This window comes from Oncorhynchus mykiss, chromosome 7, assembly GCF_057628025.1.
Source record: "Oncorhynchus mykiss isolate SJ-2025 chromosome 7, ASM5762802v1, whole genome shotgun sequence".
NCBI classification, from domain to species: domain Eukaryota; kingdom Metazoa; phylum Chordata; class Actinopteri; order Salmoniformes; family Salmonidae; genus Oncorhynchus; species Oncorhynchus mykiss.
The window spans coordinates 28,006,956-28,025,671 of NC_143028.1; the positions used below are offsets into that span (position 1 = coordinate 28,006,956).

The following is an 18,716-nucleotide window of genomic DNA, read 5'->3' on the forward strand; positions in this document are numbered from 1 at the left end:
TTACAGACAATACTCCATAATGTCAAACTGTTGTTTTCGACATCTGTACAAATTAATAATACAAATGAAAAGCTAAAATGTCTTGAGCCAATACGTATTCAACCCCTTTATTTTGGCAAGCCTAAATAAGTTCAGGAGTAAACATTTGCTTAACAAGTCACAGACTAAGTCGCATGGACTCACTTTGTGTCCATTAATAGTGTTTAACATGATTTTTGATTGACTACCTCTCTGTACCCCACAATCGAGCAGTGAATTTCAAACAAAAACCAGGGAGGTTTTCCAATGCTTCGCAAAGAAGGGCACCTATTGGTAGATGGGTAAAGATAATTAAAAAAAGCAGACATTGAATATCCCTTTGAGCATGGTGAAGTTAATAATTACACTTTGGATGGTGTATCAATACACCCAGTCACTACAAAGACACAGGCATCCCTCCTAACTCAGTTGCAAGAGGAAGGAAACCGCTCAGGGATTTCACCATAAGGCCAATGGTGACGTCAAAACTGTTAAGAGTTTAATGACTGTGATAGGAGAAAACTGAGGACGGATCAACACAAGACATCACTGAGTACCACTCTTCATATCTTCAAACATGGTGGTGGCTACATAATGTTATGGTTATGCTTGTCATCTGCAAGGAATAGGGAGTTTTTTGGGGGAAAAAGAAACAGAATAAAGCTAAGCACAGGCAAAATCCTAGATGAAACCTGGTTCAGCTTACTTTCCAACAGACACTGGGAGATAAATTCACCTTTCGGTAGGACAATAACCCAAAACACAAGGTCAATTATACACTGGGGTTGCTTACCATTGAATGTTCCTGAGTGGCATAGTTACAATTTTGACATAAATCAGATTGAAAATCTATGGAAAGGCTTGAGAATGGCTGTTTAGCGATGATCAACAATCAATGTCATGAATAATGTGCAAATATTGTACAATCTTGGTATGCAAAGCTCTTAGACTTACCCAGGAAGACTCACAGCTGTAATCACAGCCAAAGGTGATTCTAACATGTATTGACTCAAGGGTGTGAATATTTATGTAAATTACATAATTGCTAAAAGTTCTAAAAACATGTTTTCCCTATGATAACATTTTAAGGCAACAAAATGTCGACTGTGCAAGGGGTTTGAAGACTTTCACTAGGCACTGTACCTTGAATTCTTTTCAAATGACTTATTATTGAATGATGGTGAACAGGATATATAGTAATACAATGTAATACTACATTATTACTATCATTACTAAGTAGAAATGTATTACATTGTACTACATCTTTAACAATAAGCTGTAATTGGCCACATACATGGTCACAGTCTTTGGCCCCTCTCATCAATAGTAATGGTCTTACCAGCCACCACTTCAGGGCCAGGGGGTCCATGTTGTTGTCTCTGTCTGTGAGGAAGGGCTGCTGCTGGGGGTCATAGTGCTGAGCGAACCACGCAGAAACCTTCATGTCCGCTATGCAGGATGGGCACTCACATATCCTGTCAGGACTGAGCACCATGGCACTGGGTGTTGCCCATGTTCGGTTAACAGCGTGCCCTGGCACAGTCCTGGAGGTGGCATGGGTCTCCATCAAAGTCATAGACAGGATGTTGTTCTTCTGAATGGTGATCATGACAAAGAGAATCCCACCAAACAGAGAAAACAAGCACAACTTCCTCTTGAAAAGCATGACCGGACGTTGTGAGGTAGGGAGAGAGGTGTACAGTCAGTGCCCTGGGGAAAAGGCAGTCCAGTGATAGGCGTTGGCACCAGGAGTTTCAGTGGTGGAACCCAACTTAGGCAGTCCAGTGTTATTGTCTTGGCTTATATAGTTAGTGATTCTGGATTCAAAGGTAAGAACCAAAAACATTCAGCAACTACTTTCTGATGTTCTATCTCCCTGCTGTCCCAGCCAGAGAGATGGCACACTTCTTAAAATCACAGGTAACACAAACATGCAGAATAATTGGTTGATACCTGAGTTTATAAAGGAAAGAGGGTGTTAGCTGGAGTTTGACCCTGGCCTGATGTGTCCTAGTTGATCGAGGAGAATAAGTCCAATGAAACAATTCGACCCAAAAATGTTGTCTGGCGCTTACGAGGGAGACTGCCTTGCTCTGCTCAAGGCAATCGGCGAGGAAATGTAAAAGAGGAAGGGAAACATATAGCCTTCGGTTTCCAAATTCCCTACCCAAGCCTAAAGAAGGCCTCTCATTGGTAAAACCTCCATGTTTCTCTCCAGAGCTCCGGTCTGAATGCGCTGCACAGCTTTCTGCTTCTAGAAGACACAAACACACAGCATCAATGCAACGATTCAGAAAACAAAATCAACATCAACCATGCTGCTTACGTAACAAATAGGAGATGGGGAGAGAAATCAATGCTCCAAGAGCCACATACTGAACAGTCAACGGCAGCTTTTGATAAACTGCCCATCAATGTAGGGCTAAATACATACCGTATCTTGAAAACATCCATCAAAAATATACTGTGTGCATGGCCATCTGGTATTTACAGTATTTGCACTGAATATATGCGCTCAGTACTAACTCCACTTCTTGTCAGCACGATCGATAACAAAGCTTGCACAAATGTAACAGAGTCACCCTATTGGCTGTGAAACTTCTGTTGTTAGCACCCCTCTTCCTGTGTGTGCAGAAAGAGGAAATTCAGCAGAACTGTTAACGTGCAGCCTTTTTTCTTCACCTTGAGTTCTCAGAGCACAACACTACCATCGAAGGAGTGGAAAGCCAAAACAACTGTTGCCTCTCGCTGAGGCACACAACTGAGCCTGAGCGTCCACTCTGCAACACACAAGTTTATAAATAAAGTCACACGCTGGCCCTGCATTAATGCATCTCCTATAGATGCAATACCCCCCCCCCCCCTTTGGGGCCAGACTCTGACACCAGGGGTGCAGAATCATTTGCATTGAACTCACTTGCATTGAATAAGCCAGCCTGCTGACTTCCCTCACTGGGATCCTGCTGCCTCTTTATATTAGCAACAGAGACTCCCCACCTGGCTGCCAAACTAAAGACACAGTGGTTATAGGATCCGAGAGAGGAGGGGTTGGAGGGAGAATTCCCAGGGATCAGCTGATCGTCAGCTGATGCAGTGGAAGAGTTCTGTTAGATGAGATGAGATCATATCGGTGTATCCCTGCCTGCATGTCTGTCTGCCTGTCTGTAGCTACAGTGCCTTCAGAAAGTATTCAAAACTTTGTTGTGTTACAGCCTGAATTCAAAATGGTTTAATTTTTCTACACACAATACCCCATATAATGGGTCAATACTTTGTAGAAGCACTTTTGGCAGTGATTACAGCACTGAGTCTTTTCTAGGTAAATCTGTAAGAGCTTTCCACTCCTGGACTGTGCAAAACATTAGCCCATTGGTCTATGCAAAATTCTTAAAGCTCATTTTCAGGTCATGCCATAGATTTTAAAGTAGATTTAAAGTGCTGTGGAAAAGTATTTGCCCCCTTCTTGATTGTATCTATTTTTGGGCATATTTTTTATACTGAATGTTATCAAATCTTCAAACAAAACCTACTATTAAATATAGGGAACCTGAGTTAACAAATAACAAAAAAATATATAGAATTATTTTATTTATTGAATTAACAAAGATATGCAACACTCAATTCCCATGTGTGAAAAAGTAATTGCTCCCTTACACTTAATAAGTGGTTGTCCCACCTTTAGCTGCAACCAAATACTTCCACATCCCTGGGTCGCTACTCATTTCAGTTCGCTGCAGCTAGCGACTGAATCAAGCTGCAACAAACACTCAAACTGCACAGTTTTATCACAATCTCTTCATTCAAAGACTCAATCATGGACACTCTTACTGACAGTTGTGGCTGCTTTGTGTGATGTATTGTTGTCTCTACCTTCTTGCCCTTTGTGCTGTTGTCTGTGCCCAATAATTTTAGTTTAATCTTTTCTGCTGCTACCATGTTGTGTTGCTACTATGTTGTTGTTATGTTGAGTTGCTACCATGCTGTGTTGTCGTGTGTTGCTGCCTTGCTATGTTGTTGTCTTGCTATGTTGTTGTCTTAGGTCTCTCTTTATGTAGTGCTGTGTTGTCTCTCTTGCTGTGATGTGTGTTTTGTCCTATATTTATATGTATTTATAAGGCCCCCGTCCCCGCAGGAGGCCTTCTGCCTTTTGGTAGGCCGTCATTGTAAATGAGAATTTGTTCTTAAGTGACTTGCCTAGTTAAATAAAGGTTCAATAAAATAAAATAAACAAAGTTGTTGGTCAGTCTCTCACATCGCTCTGGAGGAATTTTGGCCCACTCTTGCATGCAGAACTGCTTTAACTCAGTGACATTTGTGGGTTTTCAAGCATGTTTTCACCGCTTGTTTCAAGTCCTGTCACAACATTATTGTTGTCTATCAATAATGACAAGCCACCGGGTCTGACAATCTGGATGGAAAATTACTGAGGATAATAGTGGACGATATTGCTGCTCCTATTTGCCACATCTTCAATTTAAGCCTACTAGAAAGTGTGTGCCCTCAGGCCTGGAGGGAAGCTAAAGTCATTCTGCTACCCAAGAATAGAAAGCCCCCTTTACTGGCTCAAATAGCCGACCAATCAGCCTGTTACCAACCCTTAGCAAACTTCTGGAAAAAATTGTGTTTGACAAGATACAATGCTATTTCCAGTAAACAAATTGACAACAGACTTTCAACACGCATATAGAAAAGGACACTCAACAAGCACAGCACTTACACAAATGACTGAAGATTACCTGAGAGAAATGTATGATAAAATGATTGTGGGGGCTTGTTAGACTTCAACCCAGCTTTTGACATTATCGATCATGGTCTGCTGCTGGAATAACTGATGTGTTATGGCTTTACACTGCCAGCTATAATGTGGTTAAATAGTTATATGTCTAACAGAACATAGAGGGTGTTCTTTAATGGAAGCCTCTCAAACATAATCCAGGTAGAAGCAGGAATTACCCAGGCTAGCTGTTTAAGCCCCTTGCCATGACTACTACTTTTCCACATTAGGTAACTGATGCGAGCAGTAGAATCAGATTTAAAAAGCAGGTAAAAATACACCTTATGGAACAGCAGGGACTGTGAAGTAACACAAACATAGGCACATGTATACACACACATGATAACATGTGCACTATACACACAAGTACACAAGGATTTTGTCTTGTAGATATGTGGTAGTGGAGTATGGGCCTGAGGGCACACACTTAGTGTGTTTTGTGAATTCTGTAATGAATTGTATTGTAATGGTTTTAAAATTGTATAACTGCCTTAATTATGCTAGACATCTCAAGTGGGATTAGGTCTGGACATTGACTAAGCCATTCCAAAACTTTAAAAGTGTTGCATTTTAACCATTTATATGTATGGAAGCCTCTCAAACATAATTCAGGTAGAAGCAGGAATTCCCCAGGGTAGCTGTTTAGGCCCCTTGCCATGACTACTACTTTTCCACATTAGGTAACTGATGCAAGCAGTAGAATCAGATTTAAAAAGCAGGTAAAAATACACTTTATGGAACAGCAGGGACTGTGAAGTAACACAAACATAGACACATGTATACACACACATGATGACATGTGCACTATACACACAAGTACACAAGGATTTTGTATTGTAGATATGTGGTAGTGGAGTATGGGCCTGAGGGCACACACTTAGTGTGTTTTGTGAATTCTGTAATGAATGTATTGTAATGGTTTTAAAATTGTTTAACTGCCTTAATTCTGCTAGACATCTCAAGTGGGATTAGGTCTGGACATTGACTAAGCCATTCCAAAACTTAAAAAGTGTTGCATTTTAACCATTTATATGTAGACTTGATTATGTGTTTTAGATCATTGTCTTGCTGCATTACCCATCTGCGCTTCAGCTCACAGATGGATGGCCTGACATTCTCCTGTAGAATTCTCTGATACAGATCAGAATTCATGGTTACTTCTATTAAGGATTAGCCCCTTTTTAAAAATGTTAAAAGATTGTGCACTCTCCTCAAACAATAGCATGGTATTCTTTCACTGTAATAGCTACTTCAAATGGCACCGGAAGAAATGGCAGCAGTTTTATGGGTTCCCAACCAATTGTGCTATGTGGGTTTTTTTCACGTTATTTGTAACTTATTTTGTACATAATGTTTCTGCAACCGTATCTTACGGCAAAAAAAGAGTTTCTGGATATCAGGACAGCGATCACTCACCTCTGATTATTCAACAAGCAGGAAGCACAGGACATTCTCCAAACACCCGACAGGGCCAACATCCCCATTATTTGCAAGATTAGGAGACGCAGGTATAGAGAACACAGAGCGGGATGCCTCGTGAGGACCCGCAGGAGGCGAGTGGGAAATCTGTTACCGTCAAAATTACTCGCCATTGTGCAAACATTGGACAATAAATTAGACGAGGTATGATCACGAATATCCTACTAACTGGACATCAAAAACTAATATCCTACGTTTCACAGAATCGTGGCTGAATGGCGACGTGGATATTCAGCTAGCAGGATATACGCTGCACCAGCAACATAGAACAGCACACTCCGGTTAGATGAGGGGGGGCCGTCTGTGCATATTTGTAAACAACAGCTGGTGCACTAAATCTAAGGAAGTCACTAGATTTTGCTCACCTGAAGTAGAATATATTGTGATAAATTGCAGGCCACACTACTTGCCTAGAGAATTTTCAGCTATACTTTTCGTGGCTGTTTATTTACCACCACAGACAGATTCTGGCACTAAGACCGCACTCAGTCAGCTGTATAAGGAAATGAGCAAACAGAAAACCACTCACCCAGAGGTGGCGCTCCTAGTGGCCGGAGACTTTAATGCAGGGAAACTTAAATCAGTTCTACCAAATTTCTATCAACAGGTCAAATGTGCAACCAGAGGGAAAACAATTCTAGATAACCTGTACTCCACACACAGAGACACGTAAAAAGCTCTCCCTTACCCTCCATTTGGTAAATCCGACCAAAACTCCATCCTCCTGATTCCTGCTTACAAGCAAAAATTAAAGCAGGAAGCACCAGCAACTCGGTCTATAAAAAAGTGGTCAGATGAAGCAGATGCTAAACTACAGGACTGTTTCGCTATCACAGACTGGAACATGTTCCGGGGTTCTTCCGATGGCATTGAGAAGTACACCACATCAGTCACTGGCTTTATCAATAAGTGCATTGAGGACGTCGTCCCCACAGTGACTGTACATACATACCACAACCAGAAGCCATGGATTACAGGCAACATTCACACTGAGCTAAAGGGTAGAGCTTACCGCTTTCAAGGTGCGGGACTCTAACCCAGAAGCTTACAAGAAATCCTGCTATGCCCTGCGACAAACCATCAAACAGGAAAAGCGTCAATACAGGGCTAAGATTGAGTCATACAACACCGGCTCGTCTTCTGTGGCAGGGCTTGCAAACTATTACAGACTACAAAGGGAAGCACAGCCACGAGCTGCCCAGTGACACGAGCATACCAGACGAGCTAAATCACTTCTATGCTTGCTTCGAGGCAAGCAACACTGACGCATGCATGAGGGCATCAGCTGTTCCAGACAACTGTGTGATCACGCTCTCCGTAGCCGACGTGAGTAAGACCTTTAAACAGGTACACAAGTCTGCAGGGCCAGACAGATTACCAGGACGTATGCTCCGGGCATGTGCTGACCAACTGGCAGGTGTCTTCACTGACATTTGCAACATGTCCCTGATTGAGTCTGTAATACCAACATGTTTCAAGCAGACCACCATAGTCCCTGTGCCCAAGAACACGACGGCAACCTGCCTAAAAGACTACAGACCTAGAGCACTCACATCCGTAGCCATGAAGTGCTTTGAAAGGCTGGTAATGGCTCCCATCAACACCATTATCCCAGAAAACCTAGACCCACTTCAATTTGGATACCGCACCAACAGATCCACAGATGATGCAATCTCTATTAGAGGTCGACCGATTAATCGGAATGGCCGATTAATTAGGGCCGATTTCAAGTTTTCATATCAATCGGAAATCTGTATTTTTGGACACCGATTTGACAAAAAAAAATTTACACCTTGATTTCATCTTTATTTAACTAGGCAAGTCAGTTAAGAAAACATTATTGGGCCTCCTGGGTGGTGCAGTGGTTAAGGGCGCTGTATTGCAGCGCCAGCTGTGCCACCAGAGACTCTGGGTTTGCGCCCAGGCTCTGTCGGCCAGGAGGTCTGTTGGGCGACGCACAATTGGCCTAGCGTCGTCCGGGTAAGGGAGGGTTTGGCTGGAAGGGATATCCTTGTCTCATCACGCACCTACGACTCCTGTGGCAGGCCGGGCACACTGCCGGGCGCAGTGCACGCTAACCAAGATCGCCAGGTGCACGGTGTTTCCTCCGACACATTGGTGCGGCTGGCTTCCAGGTTGGATGCGCGCTGTGTTAAGAAGCAGTGCGGTTGGGTTGCGTATTGGAGGACGCATGACTTTCAACTTTCGTCTCTTCCGAGCCCGTACGGGAGTTGTAGCGATGAGGCAAGATAGTAGCTACTAACAATTGGGGTAATAAAAAATAACACATTCTTATTTTCAATGACGCTGGGTTAACTGGCGAGTCAAAGGTTAATGAAATACAAATGGTATAGAGAGAAATAGTCCTATAATTCCTATAATAACTACAACCTAAAACTTCTTACCTGGGAATATTGAAGAATCATGTTCAAAGGAACCACCAGCTTTCTTACATGGCACATATTGCACTTTTACTTTCTTCTCCAACACTTTGTTATTGCATTATTTAAACCAAATTGAACATGTTTCAATATTTATTTAGGCTAAATTTAGGCTAAATAAGTGTTCTTTCAGTATTGTTGTAATTGTCATTATTACAAATAAATAAATAAAAAACATTTTAAATCGCCCGATTATTCAGTATCGGCTTTTTTTGGTCCTCCAATAAATCGGTATCGGGGTTGAAAAATCATAATCGGTCGACCTCTAATCTCTATTGCACTCCACACTGCCCTTTCCCACCTGGACAAAAGGAACAAAAGGAACACCTATGTGAGAATGCTATTCATTGACTACAGCTCAGAGTTCAACACCATAGCACCATAGCGCCCATAAAGCTCATCACTGAGCTAAGGATCCTAGGACTAAACACCTCCCTCTGCAACTGGATCCTGGAATTCCTGACGGGCCGCACCCAGGTGGTGAGGGTAGGTAGCAACACATCTGCCACGCTGATCCTCAACACTGGAGTCCCCCAGGGGTGCGTGCTCAGTCCCCTCCTGTACTCCCTGTTCACCCACGACTGCATGGCCAGGCACGACTCCAACACCATCATTAAGTTTGCAGACGACACAACAGTGGTAGGTCTGATCACCGACAACGATGAGACAGCCTATAGGGAGGAGGTCAGAGACCTGGCCGGGTGGTGCCAGAATAACAACCTATCCCTCAACGTAACCAAGACTAAGGAGATGATTGTGGACACCAGGAAAAGGAGGACTGAGCACGCCCTCATTCTCATCGACGGGGCTGTAGTGGAGCAGGTTGAGAGCTTCAAGTTACTTGGTGTCCACATCACCAACAAACTAGAATGGTCCAAACACACCAAGACGGTCATGAAGAGGGCACGACAAAGCCTGTTCCCCCTCAGGAGACTGAAAAGATTTGGCATGGGTCCTGAGATCCTCAAAAGGTTCTACAGCTGCAACATCGAGAGTGGTTGCATCACTGCCTGGTATGGCAATTGCTCGGCCTCCAACCTCAAGGCACCACAGAGGGTAGTGCGTATGGCCCAGTACATCACTGGGGCTAAGCTGCCTGCAATCTAGGACCTCTACACCAGGCGGTGTCAGAGAAAGGCCCTAAAAATTGTCAAAGACCCCAGCCACCCCAGTCATAGACTGTTCTCTCTAGTACCGCATTGCAATCGCTACTCGAGTGTTAAGTCTAGGACAAAAAGGCTTCTCAACAGTTTTTACCCCCAAGCCATAAGACTCCTGAACAGGTAATCAAATGGCTACCCGGACTATTTGCATTGTGGGCCCCCCCAACCCCTTTTTTTACGCTGCTGATACTCTCTGTTTATCATTTATGCATAGTCACTGTAACTATACATTCATGTACATACTACCTCAATTAGCCTAACTAACTGGTGTCTGTATGTAGCCTCACTACTTTTATAGCTTCGCCACTGTATGTAGCCTCGCTGCTGTTATATTTCACTATCTTTTTACTGTGGTTTTTATTTATTTTCTTACCTATTGTTCGCCTAATACATTTTTTGCACTATTGGTTCGAGCCTGTAAGTAAGCATTTCACTGTTGCATTCAGCGCACATGACAAATAAAATTTGATTTGATTTTATTTGTATATTGGACAGTGCCGTTAGATTAAAATAATTTACGCGCTCTGCCAATATCAGATATATATCCTGGGATATTTTCTTGTTACTTACAACCTCATGCTAATGGCATTAGCCTTTGTTAGCTCAACCGTCCCATGGAAGGGACACTGATCCCGAATAAGTTTTAAGAGGCCTCAAGGCAATTCGTCCAGGTCCTGAGGTACCAAATCATCCCCAAACCCTCACACTACCACCTCCATGTTTGAGCTTGGGTATAAGGTTTTTCCCATTGTGTAAATTACTTTTTCAAACAGGGGAATTTTGGTATTGCGTAATTAAATAATATAAATATATATTTTTATATTTTTTTACTCAGTTTCTCTTTCTCTAATAGGTTTTGGTTGAAGATCAGTATCAAAAATATGCAAAAATAGAGAAAATCAGAAAGTGGGCAAATACTTTTTCACAGGACTTCTTGGTAAGCAACTCTAGTGAAGATTTAGCCTTGTGTTTTAGGTTATTGTCCACCTGAATGGGGATTTAATCTCCCAGTGTCTGGTGGAAAGCGCGCTGAACCAGGTTTTCCTCTAGGACTTTGCCTGTGCTTAGCTTCATTCCGTGTATTTTTTATTCAGAAAAACTCCCCAATCCTTAATGATTACAAGCATACTCATAACATGATGCAGCCACCACTATGCTTGAAAATATGTAGAGTGGTACACAATAATGTGTTGTATTGGATTTGACCCAAACATAACATTTTGAATTCAGGACAAAAAGTTAATTCTTTGCCAATTTTTTGTTGTTGCAGTTTTACTTTAGTGCCTTGTTGCAAACATGATGCATGTTTTGGAATATTTGCATTCTGTACAGGCTTCCTTCTTTTCACTCTGTCATTTAGGTTAGTATTGTTAGTAACTACAAGGTTGTTGATCCATCCTTAGCCTTCTCCTATCACAGCCATGTAACTGTTTCTAAAGTCACCATTGGCCTTAAGGTGAAATCACTGAGCGGTTTAATTTCTTTCTGGCAACTGAGTTAGGAGGGATGCCTGTATCTTTGTAGTGACTGGATCTATTGTTACACACCATCCAAAGTGCAATTGATAACTTCTATCACGACACAAGGCGAGACCCATATGCAGACACAGGAGGCAGATGGTTTGAGCTCTGGTATTTATTATAATCCAAGGGATAGACAAAAGGCAGGTTGCGGACAGGCAAGAGTTCATAGCCAGAGCAGAGTCCAAAACGGTACAGGGCGGCAGGCAGGCTCAAGGTCAGGGGCAGGCAGAGTGGTCAGGCAGGAGGGCTCAGAGTCAGGACAGGCAAGGGTCAAAACTAGGAGGATGAGAAAAAGAGAGACTGGGAAAAACAGGAGCTGAGAGAAAAATACTGGTTGACTTTGCAAACACGATGAACTGGCACAGACAGAAAACACAGGTATAAATACCCGGGGGATAAGTGGGGAAAATGGGCGACACCTGAAGGGGGGTGGAGACAAGCACAAGGACAGGTAAAACAGATCAGGGTGTGACAACTTCACCATGCTCAAAGGGATATTCAATGTCTGCTTCTTTTTTTTGACCCATCTAGCAATAGGTGCCCTTCTTTGCAAAGCATTGGGTCAGTTTGTTATATCTGGAGTACTTCTCCTGTCTTATCTGGTGTCCTGTGTGAATTTAAGTATGCTCTCTCTAATTGTCTCTTTCTCTCTTTCTTTCTCTCTCTCATAGGACCTGAGCCCTAGGACCATGCCTCAGGACTACCTGGCATGATGACTCCTTGCTGTCCCCAGTCCACTGGCCGTGCTGCTGCTCCAGTTTCAACTGTTCTGCCTGCGGCTATGGAATACCTGTTCACCGGACGTGCTACCTGTCCCAGACCTATTATTTGACCATGCTGGTCATTTATGAACATTTGAACATCTTGGCCATGTTCTGTTATAATCTCCAACCGGCACAGCCAGAAGAGGACTGGCCACCCCACATAGCCTGGTTCCTCTCTAGGTTTCTTCCTAGGTTTTGGCCTTTCTAGGGAGTTTTTCCTAGCCAACGTGCTTCAACACCTGCATTGCTTGCTGTTTGTGGTTTTAGGATGGGTTTCTGTACAGCACTTTGAGATATCAGCTGGTGTACGAAGGGCTATATAAATACATTTGATTTGATTTGATTCCGTATTGAGCGAGTCACTGGTACTTCCTGCTTTAGTTTTTGCTTGTAAGCAGGAATCAGGAGGATAAAGTTATGGTCAGATTTGCCAAATGGAGGACGAGAGAGCTTTTTATGCATCTCTGTGTGTGGAGTAAATGTGTACTAGAGTTGCTTTCCCCTCTGGTTGAACATGTGACATGCCTGTAGAAATTAGATAAAACGGATTTAAGTTTGCCTGCATTAAAGTCCCCGGCCACTAGGAGCGCCACTTCTGGATGAGCCTTTTCTTGTTTGCTTATGTCCTTATACAGCTTGTTCAGTGCGGTCTTAGTGCCATCAACGGTTTGTGGTGGTAAATAGACAGCTATGAATAATAAAGATGAGAACTATCTTGGTAGATAGTGTGGTCTACAGCTTATCATGAAGTATTCTACCTCAGGCGAGAAACATCTCAAGACTGCTTTAATATTAGACATGCACCAGCAGTTGACAAATAGACACACCCCCGCCCCTCATCTTACCAGACGTAGCTGCTCTGTCCTGCCGATGCACGGAGAAGCTAGCCAGCTCTATATTATCCGTGTTGTCGTCCAGCCACATCTATGTGAAACATAAGATATTAAAATAGCACGATTGGAACCATTTCCTTGTTTGACCGCTAGGTTTTTGGGATATTATAACTCATACTGTGGTACTCTATAGCATTTACCAGCCACCTTCTCTCATTGTTATTATAATAATACTTTATTTAACTTGTCTAGCGCTTTCTCAAAGAATCTAAAGTGCATAAAAAGTTAAACAAAGTCGGCCATCGGATTAAGTTGAGGCAGTTTGGGCTGGAAAGGCAGTGTAGGTTCACTGGAGGTGGCATTGATGGGACAGCCAGTGAGAAACAAAGACAGTCTTAAAAACTGGCCCTGTTCTCTTCAACAGAGCTTGACAAATCACTATTTGTTACATGAGCACACAACATATGTGTCCTTTACATTGGGGTGTGGAGAGATTAATTAATACTCTGATTAGAACATCTCAAAGGCTTTCCATGCTGAAAACATCTGCCTTGCATTCATTGCTGATGAGGAGTGAATGGATTTGATTTGAATAACAATGGTAGATTCAAGCTAAGGGTCTGTTCATTTTTATAGTGCTCTTCCTTAGTGTATGAAAAAGAGCTAGAAGAGCACTTCCTTTAACCTCTTCTTGCAACTGTTTTTATTGTGCAGAGGTTGTTGACACTTCCATCAGCCTGGGTGATGGAAACACAATTCACCAAAATATCACTAGTGCTTTCATTAATATAAACTCTTCGAGATACCTCTGTGGTGCTGTTTGTTTTTAGTTAACCACTAAAGGACAGGTTACACAAAATATAGAAAATATTGTTTTCTCCACTACAGCACAATGTCCTATGGCTTGGCTACAATTCTGTCAACATTCATTCACGGGGACATCCAAGCTTTTCAAGATCCTCCAAGAAAACTTTCCGTACACTACATTCACAGAGCGGGTTTCCCGTAACTTTTATGGCACAGATGACTATCCCCCATAACTCTTATAGGGTGGATAATTGTGTAATATTTTTCTGAAACTAATTTGAAACTATACCTATAGTCTATAGGCTAAATAAGATTTAGGAAAAAAGGATGATTGTATCAAGTAGGCTACGTGCAACTCAAAGTTGATACATTGTAATTTGTATATACTCTTTTAGTGGTAGGTAAGTTACACAAAAAAGTATATCACGTCTTCCCCATTCTGGGAGGGATTTCTTACAATGCAATTTAAAGACCCTTGTAGTGGGTTAGTATCCTACTATACATTGTGATACAATGGGCAATTGGAATGGATTTTGAGTCAACCATGATTAGCCTGTACCTATGTCATGAAGCACAGATTTAAATCATATTTACATAGATTCATTGACCGATCTTAGGGTAATTTAAAAATAAAACATTTGTTTTATTTTAATACTGTAAACGTACAGTAAAAAGCATATAGCTGCTACCACGAGTGTCTAAATAGCCTAATGGGCTTCTGGAACAGTCACAATTAGCCACACCTATGCCACTCAATACAATGAGAAATCAATTTAATGTTTACAAAAGAGGGTCAACATTTTATTCTGCTCATGTTGCACCTACACTATACCCACACTACACCTACACTATACACCCTAGTTCTGACCATTCTGCCTGCTTTGATCCCGAGTCTGCCTGCCGTTCTGTACCTGCCTGACTCTGACCCAATTACAAACCTCTGCCTGCCCTGACCCAGAGCCTACCTGCTGTTCTTTACCTTATTGACTCTGCCCTGGATTCCGGAACTCTGCCTGCCCTTGACCTGTCTTTTGCCTGCCACCTGTTTGGGTAAATAAACATCTGTGATTCTAGCTGTCTGCATCTGGGTCTTATCCTGAGTTCTAATAGTACGAACTGGCCATGACTGACCCAGCAGACCAGCTCCACAATGCTGTCTCCCAGCAAGGAGCCACCATTGGAAGACACAAGGAGTTACTGCAATGCCTTATGGAAGGACTCCATACCCTTGTGAACACCATGACCAGGCGTTCAATACATTGCTGGAGCAATTCTGCCAATTCCCTACAAGGCAGCAAGCCACACCAGTAATTCCTCAGCAATGCCATCACCAGAGGCGCTTCTTCCCAGCCTGCCCCAGTGTCCCGAGAACCCCGCTTGCCTCCTCCTGAGCATTACGCTGGAGATTCTGGAACCTGCCGGGCCTTTCTCTCCCAGTGCCCCCTCATCTTCGAGCTGCATCCTTCTTTGTTCCTCTTGGACAGCTCAAGCATAGTGTACATCACAATGCTGATGTCCAGGAGGGCACTCGCCAGGGCTACGGTGGTGTGGGAGCAACAATTCGTCATCTGCATCAGTCTGGAGGAGTTTGTGGCGGAGTCGCCATTTTCCAGAAGAGATGCTGCTCATAAACTCCAGCTACGTCAAGACGCCCGTAGTGTGGCAGACTACACGGTGGAATTTTGCACGTTGGCAGCTGAGAGTGCCTGGAATCCGGACACATTGTTCGACATGTTCCTTCACAGATCATCAGAGGTGATCAAAGATGAGCTCACAGCCTGGGAGTTGCCCATGGACCTCAACTCCCTCATAGCCTTGACCATCCAGATCGATAGGCAGCTACGAGAACGTAGGAGGGAGAGGGAATGTGTTCCCTGTCTCCTTCGCTCGCCCTCGATTCCCACCTCGACTTCGAGGAACACCGAAGGCAGTTCCGAGAGACTCCGACGTCACCCAAGTGCTCACAGGAATCGCCGAGGGCGGATGACTCGCATCCTCCAGAGCCCAAGCTACTGGGAAGGGCTCGATTGTCTCTGGTTGAACGTTTAAGCAGATTGAACACCAGGAGCTGTCTACATTGTGGGACAACAGGACGTTATATTTCCACATGTCCATTGAAAAGACCAGGCTCATCAGTAGGAACGAGTACTCTGGTGAGACGTACGGGGAGTTTCAAATCCCCCATCCCCCTCTCCAAAACACCCTGTTATGGGGTGACCAGGCCAAATCACTCCAGGTGTATATGTATTTATTATGGATCCCCATTAGCTGCTGCCAAGGCATATATACAGTACCAAATCCATGTGTACGTGTGTGTGTATTGTGCGTGTGAATGCGCCAATGTTTGTATTGCTTCACGGTCCCCGCTGTTCCATAACGTGTTTTTTTATCTGTTTTTTTTTTATCTAATTTTACTGCTTGCATGAGTTACTTGATGTGGAATAGAGTTACATGTAGTCATGGCTCTATTTAGTACTGTGCGCCTTCCATAGTCTGTTCTGGACTTGGGGACCGTGAAGAGACCTCTTGTGGCATATCTTCTGGGGTATGCATGTGTCGGCCAGTAGGTCAAACAGACAGCTCGGTGCTTTCAACACCTCTCATAAATACAAGCAGTGATGAAGTCAATCTCTCCTCAACTTTGAAAGATTAACATGCATATTATTAATATTAGCTCTCTGTGTATATCCAAGGACCAGCTGTGCTGCCCTGTTCTGAGCTAAATGCAATTCTCCTAAGTCCATTTTTGTGGCACCTGACCACACGACTGAACAGTAGTCCAGGTGTGACAAAACTAGGGCCTGTCAGACCTGCCTTGTTGACAGTGCTATCACGGAGGTAGAGTAGAGCCTTACCATAGACATACTTCTCCCCATCTTAGCTACTGCTGTATCAATATGTTTTTGACCGTGACAGTTTACAATCCAGGGATAACTCCAAGTAGTTTAGTCACCTCAACTTGCTCAATTTTCACATTATTTATTACAAGATATAGTTGAGGTTTAGGGTTTAGTGAATGATTTGTTCCAAAGGTGTTAGCCAGACAAGTGATTAACTACGATGTAAAAGTAATTGTTTGTCTGGCTACAACATAACACAATCTGAAGTCATATAGGGCAGAGTCTCACAAGCATTAGAAACAGCATTGGGTGTGGATACGGTGGGAATGTGGATCTGAGCAAGTGTGATGTCATACATTTTTGTGGATCTGTATGTAAATGTTAAGTTGTCTATTGTTTTTGTCAATGTATGTTTTTATTTGTCCCAACAACAAAAAAAGTAAAATAAAAAATGACAAGAAAAGTAATTGTTGACTTTATTACAGACTGCTCGGGACTTTTTAAACCCAGACTGCTTGTGGAAACTCACTGATAACTGGATCGTGGTCTTCAATGACAAAAAACTTTGTTTCGCCAGCCCAGAGAGAAGTAGGCCCAAGATCTTCTCTTCAAAGTGCAGGTATAGTTTGAAATGACCAGGCTGGTGGAGCCTCAAATGCTTATTTATTTTTAGCCTGAAACAGTCAAGTTATTCACTAAACATTCTTCTCTCCAGATTCACAAGGTGACATCACTTTAAGACTCTGCCAGTGGTCTTCCCAATACCAGTCTACAAGATAGGCAAGAAGGCTTTCCTTCCCAGCTTCAATGAGACCAGAAAGTCCTTCATTGACTTGCAGCCTGTAAGTTTAAATAGTGGATAGACATAAGGAAATTGATGGGGAAATTAGATAATGGCATTTTGTAAACCTTGAATGAAAGGAGCAGCATTCAAAATCTGTTACGCATAACTGCACACTCCAAGACATTAGATAGGTTTCCATCCAATTTCCATCCAATGCAAATATTCTAAAACCTGCTTAAAACAATATGCCTATGTGCGGGATGATGTAGTGCACGTAAAAATAACTTTTACCGTTAAATCCCCATTCACCGAATGGCAAAAATACAAGTTAATGGGTTTCCATCGCATGGTTTTCTCATAAACGGTTATATTATTTCACAAATGTGCCCTCTCTGGTCTTGACATGTGCACTCTAGCCAACAGCTCACACACAGTGGTGGTAGGCTATGTACATTATGAGATTAATACCGATCATCATGTCAGAAGAATTAGACCCTCAATACTTATTGGAATACTTATTGGAAAGAAGCATCAAGCTCATCACCTTGCACATTCATATCATCGGGTGACTCCAAGTTTACTTCGATATGATCAAATCAAATTTTATTTGTCACATGCGCCGAATACGAGCCCCTAACCAACAATACAGTTTAAAAAAATATGGATAAGAATAAGAAATAAAAGTCAAATGTAATTAAAGAGCAGCAGTAAAATAACAATAGCGATACCATATACCGGCGTGTACTGGTACAGAGTCCATGTGCGGGGGCACCAATTAGTTGAGGTCATATGTACATGTAGGTAGAGTTTTTAAAGTGACTATGCATAGATAATAACAACAGAGAGTAGCAGTGGTGAAAAGGAGGGGGAGGGGGAGGGCAATGCAAATAGTCTGGGTAGCCAGTTGATTAGAAGTTCAGGAGTCATATGGCTTGGGGGTAGAAGCTGTTTAGAAGCCTCTTGGACCTAGAATTGGTGCTCCGGTACCACTTGCCGTGCGGTAGAAGAGAGAACAGTCTATGACTAGGGTGGCTGGAGTCTTTGACAATTTTTAGGGCATTCCTCTAACACCTCCTTGTACAGAGGTCCTGGACAGCAGGAAGCTTGGCCCCAGTAATGTACTGGGCCGTACACACTAACCTCTGTAGTGCCTTGCGGTCAGAATCCGAGCAGTTGCCATACCAGGCAGTGATGCAACCAGTCAGGATGCTCTCGATGGTGCAGCTGTAGAACCTTTTGAAGATCTGAGGATCCATGCCAAATCTTTTCAGTCTCCTGAGGGGCTATAGG

General features: G+C 42.9%; 1 protein-coding gene across 9 annotated transcripts in view; it reads right to left on the reverse strand.

The window, feature by feature from the left end:
• The window catches only part of st3gal8 (ST3 beta-galactoside alpha-2,3-sialyltransferase 8), a 33,658-nt gene that overhangs the window by 6,259 nt on the left and 8,683 nt on the right, over positions 1 to 18,716 (reverse strand). For 2 of the 9 annotated variants that reach the window (XM_090240640.1, XM_090240641.1), the window contains 2 exons: positions 13,008 to 13,086; positions 1,358 to 2,272 (listed from right to left, as the gene is read on the reverse strand). The exons of 1 other annotated variant lie outside the window; for it this stretch is intronic. In XM_090240640.1, coding sequence (XP_090096766.1) covers positions 1,358 to 1,684 — 327 coding nt within the window. In that variant the 5' untranslated portion in view covers positions 1,685 to 2,272; positions 13,008 to 13,086. Of the gene's footprint in view, positions 1 to 1,357; positions 2,273 to 2,452; positions 2,653 to 2,935; positions 3,006 to 6,208; positions 6,997 to 13,007; positions 13,087 to 18,716 lie in introns of those variants that run through there. 6 more of the 9 variants (XM_021609089.3, XM_090240639.1, XM_090240642.1 and 3 more) reach the window with 5 other exon arrangements.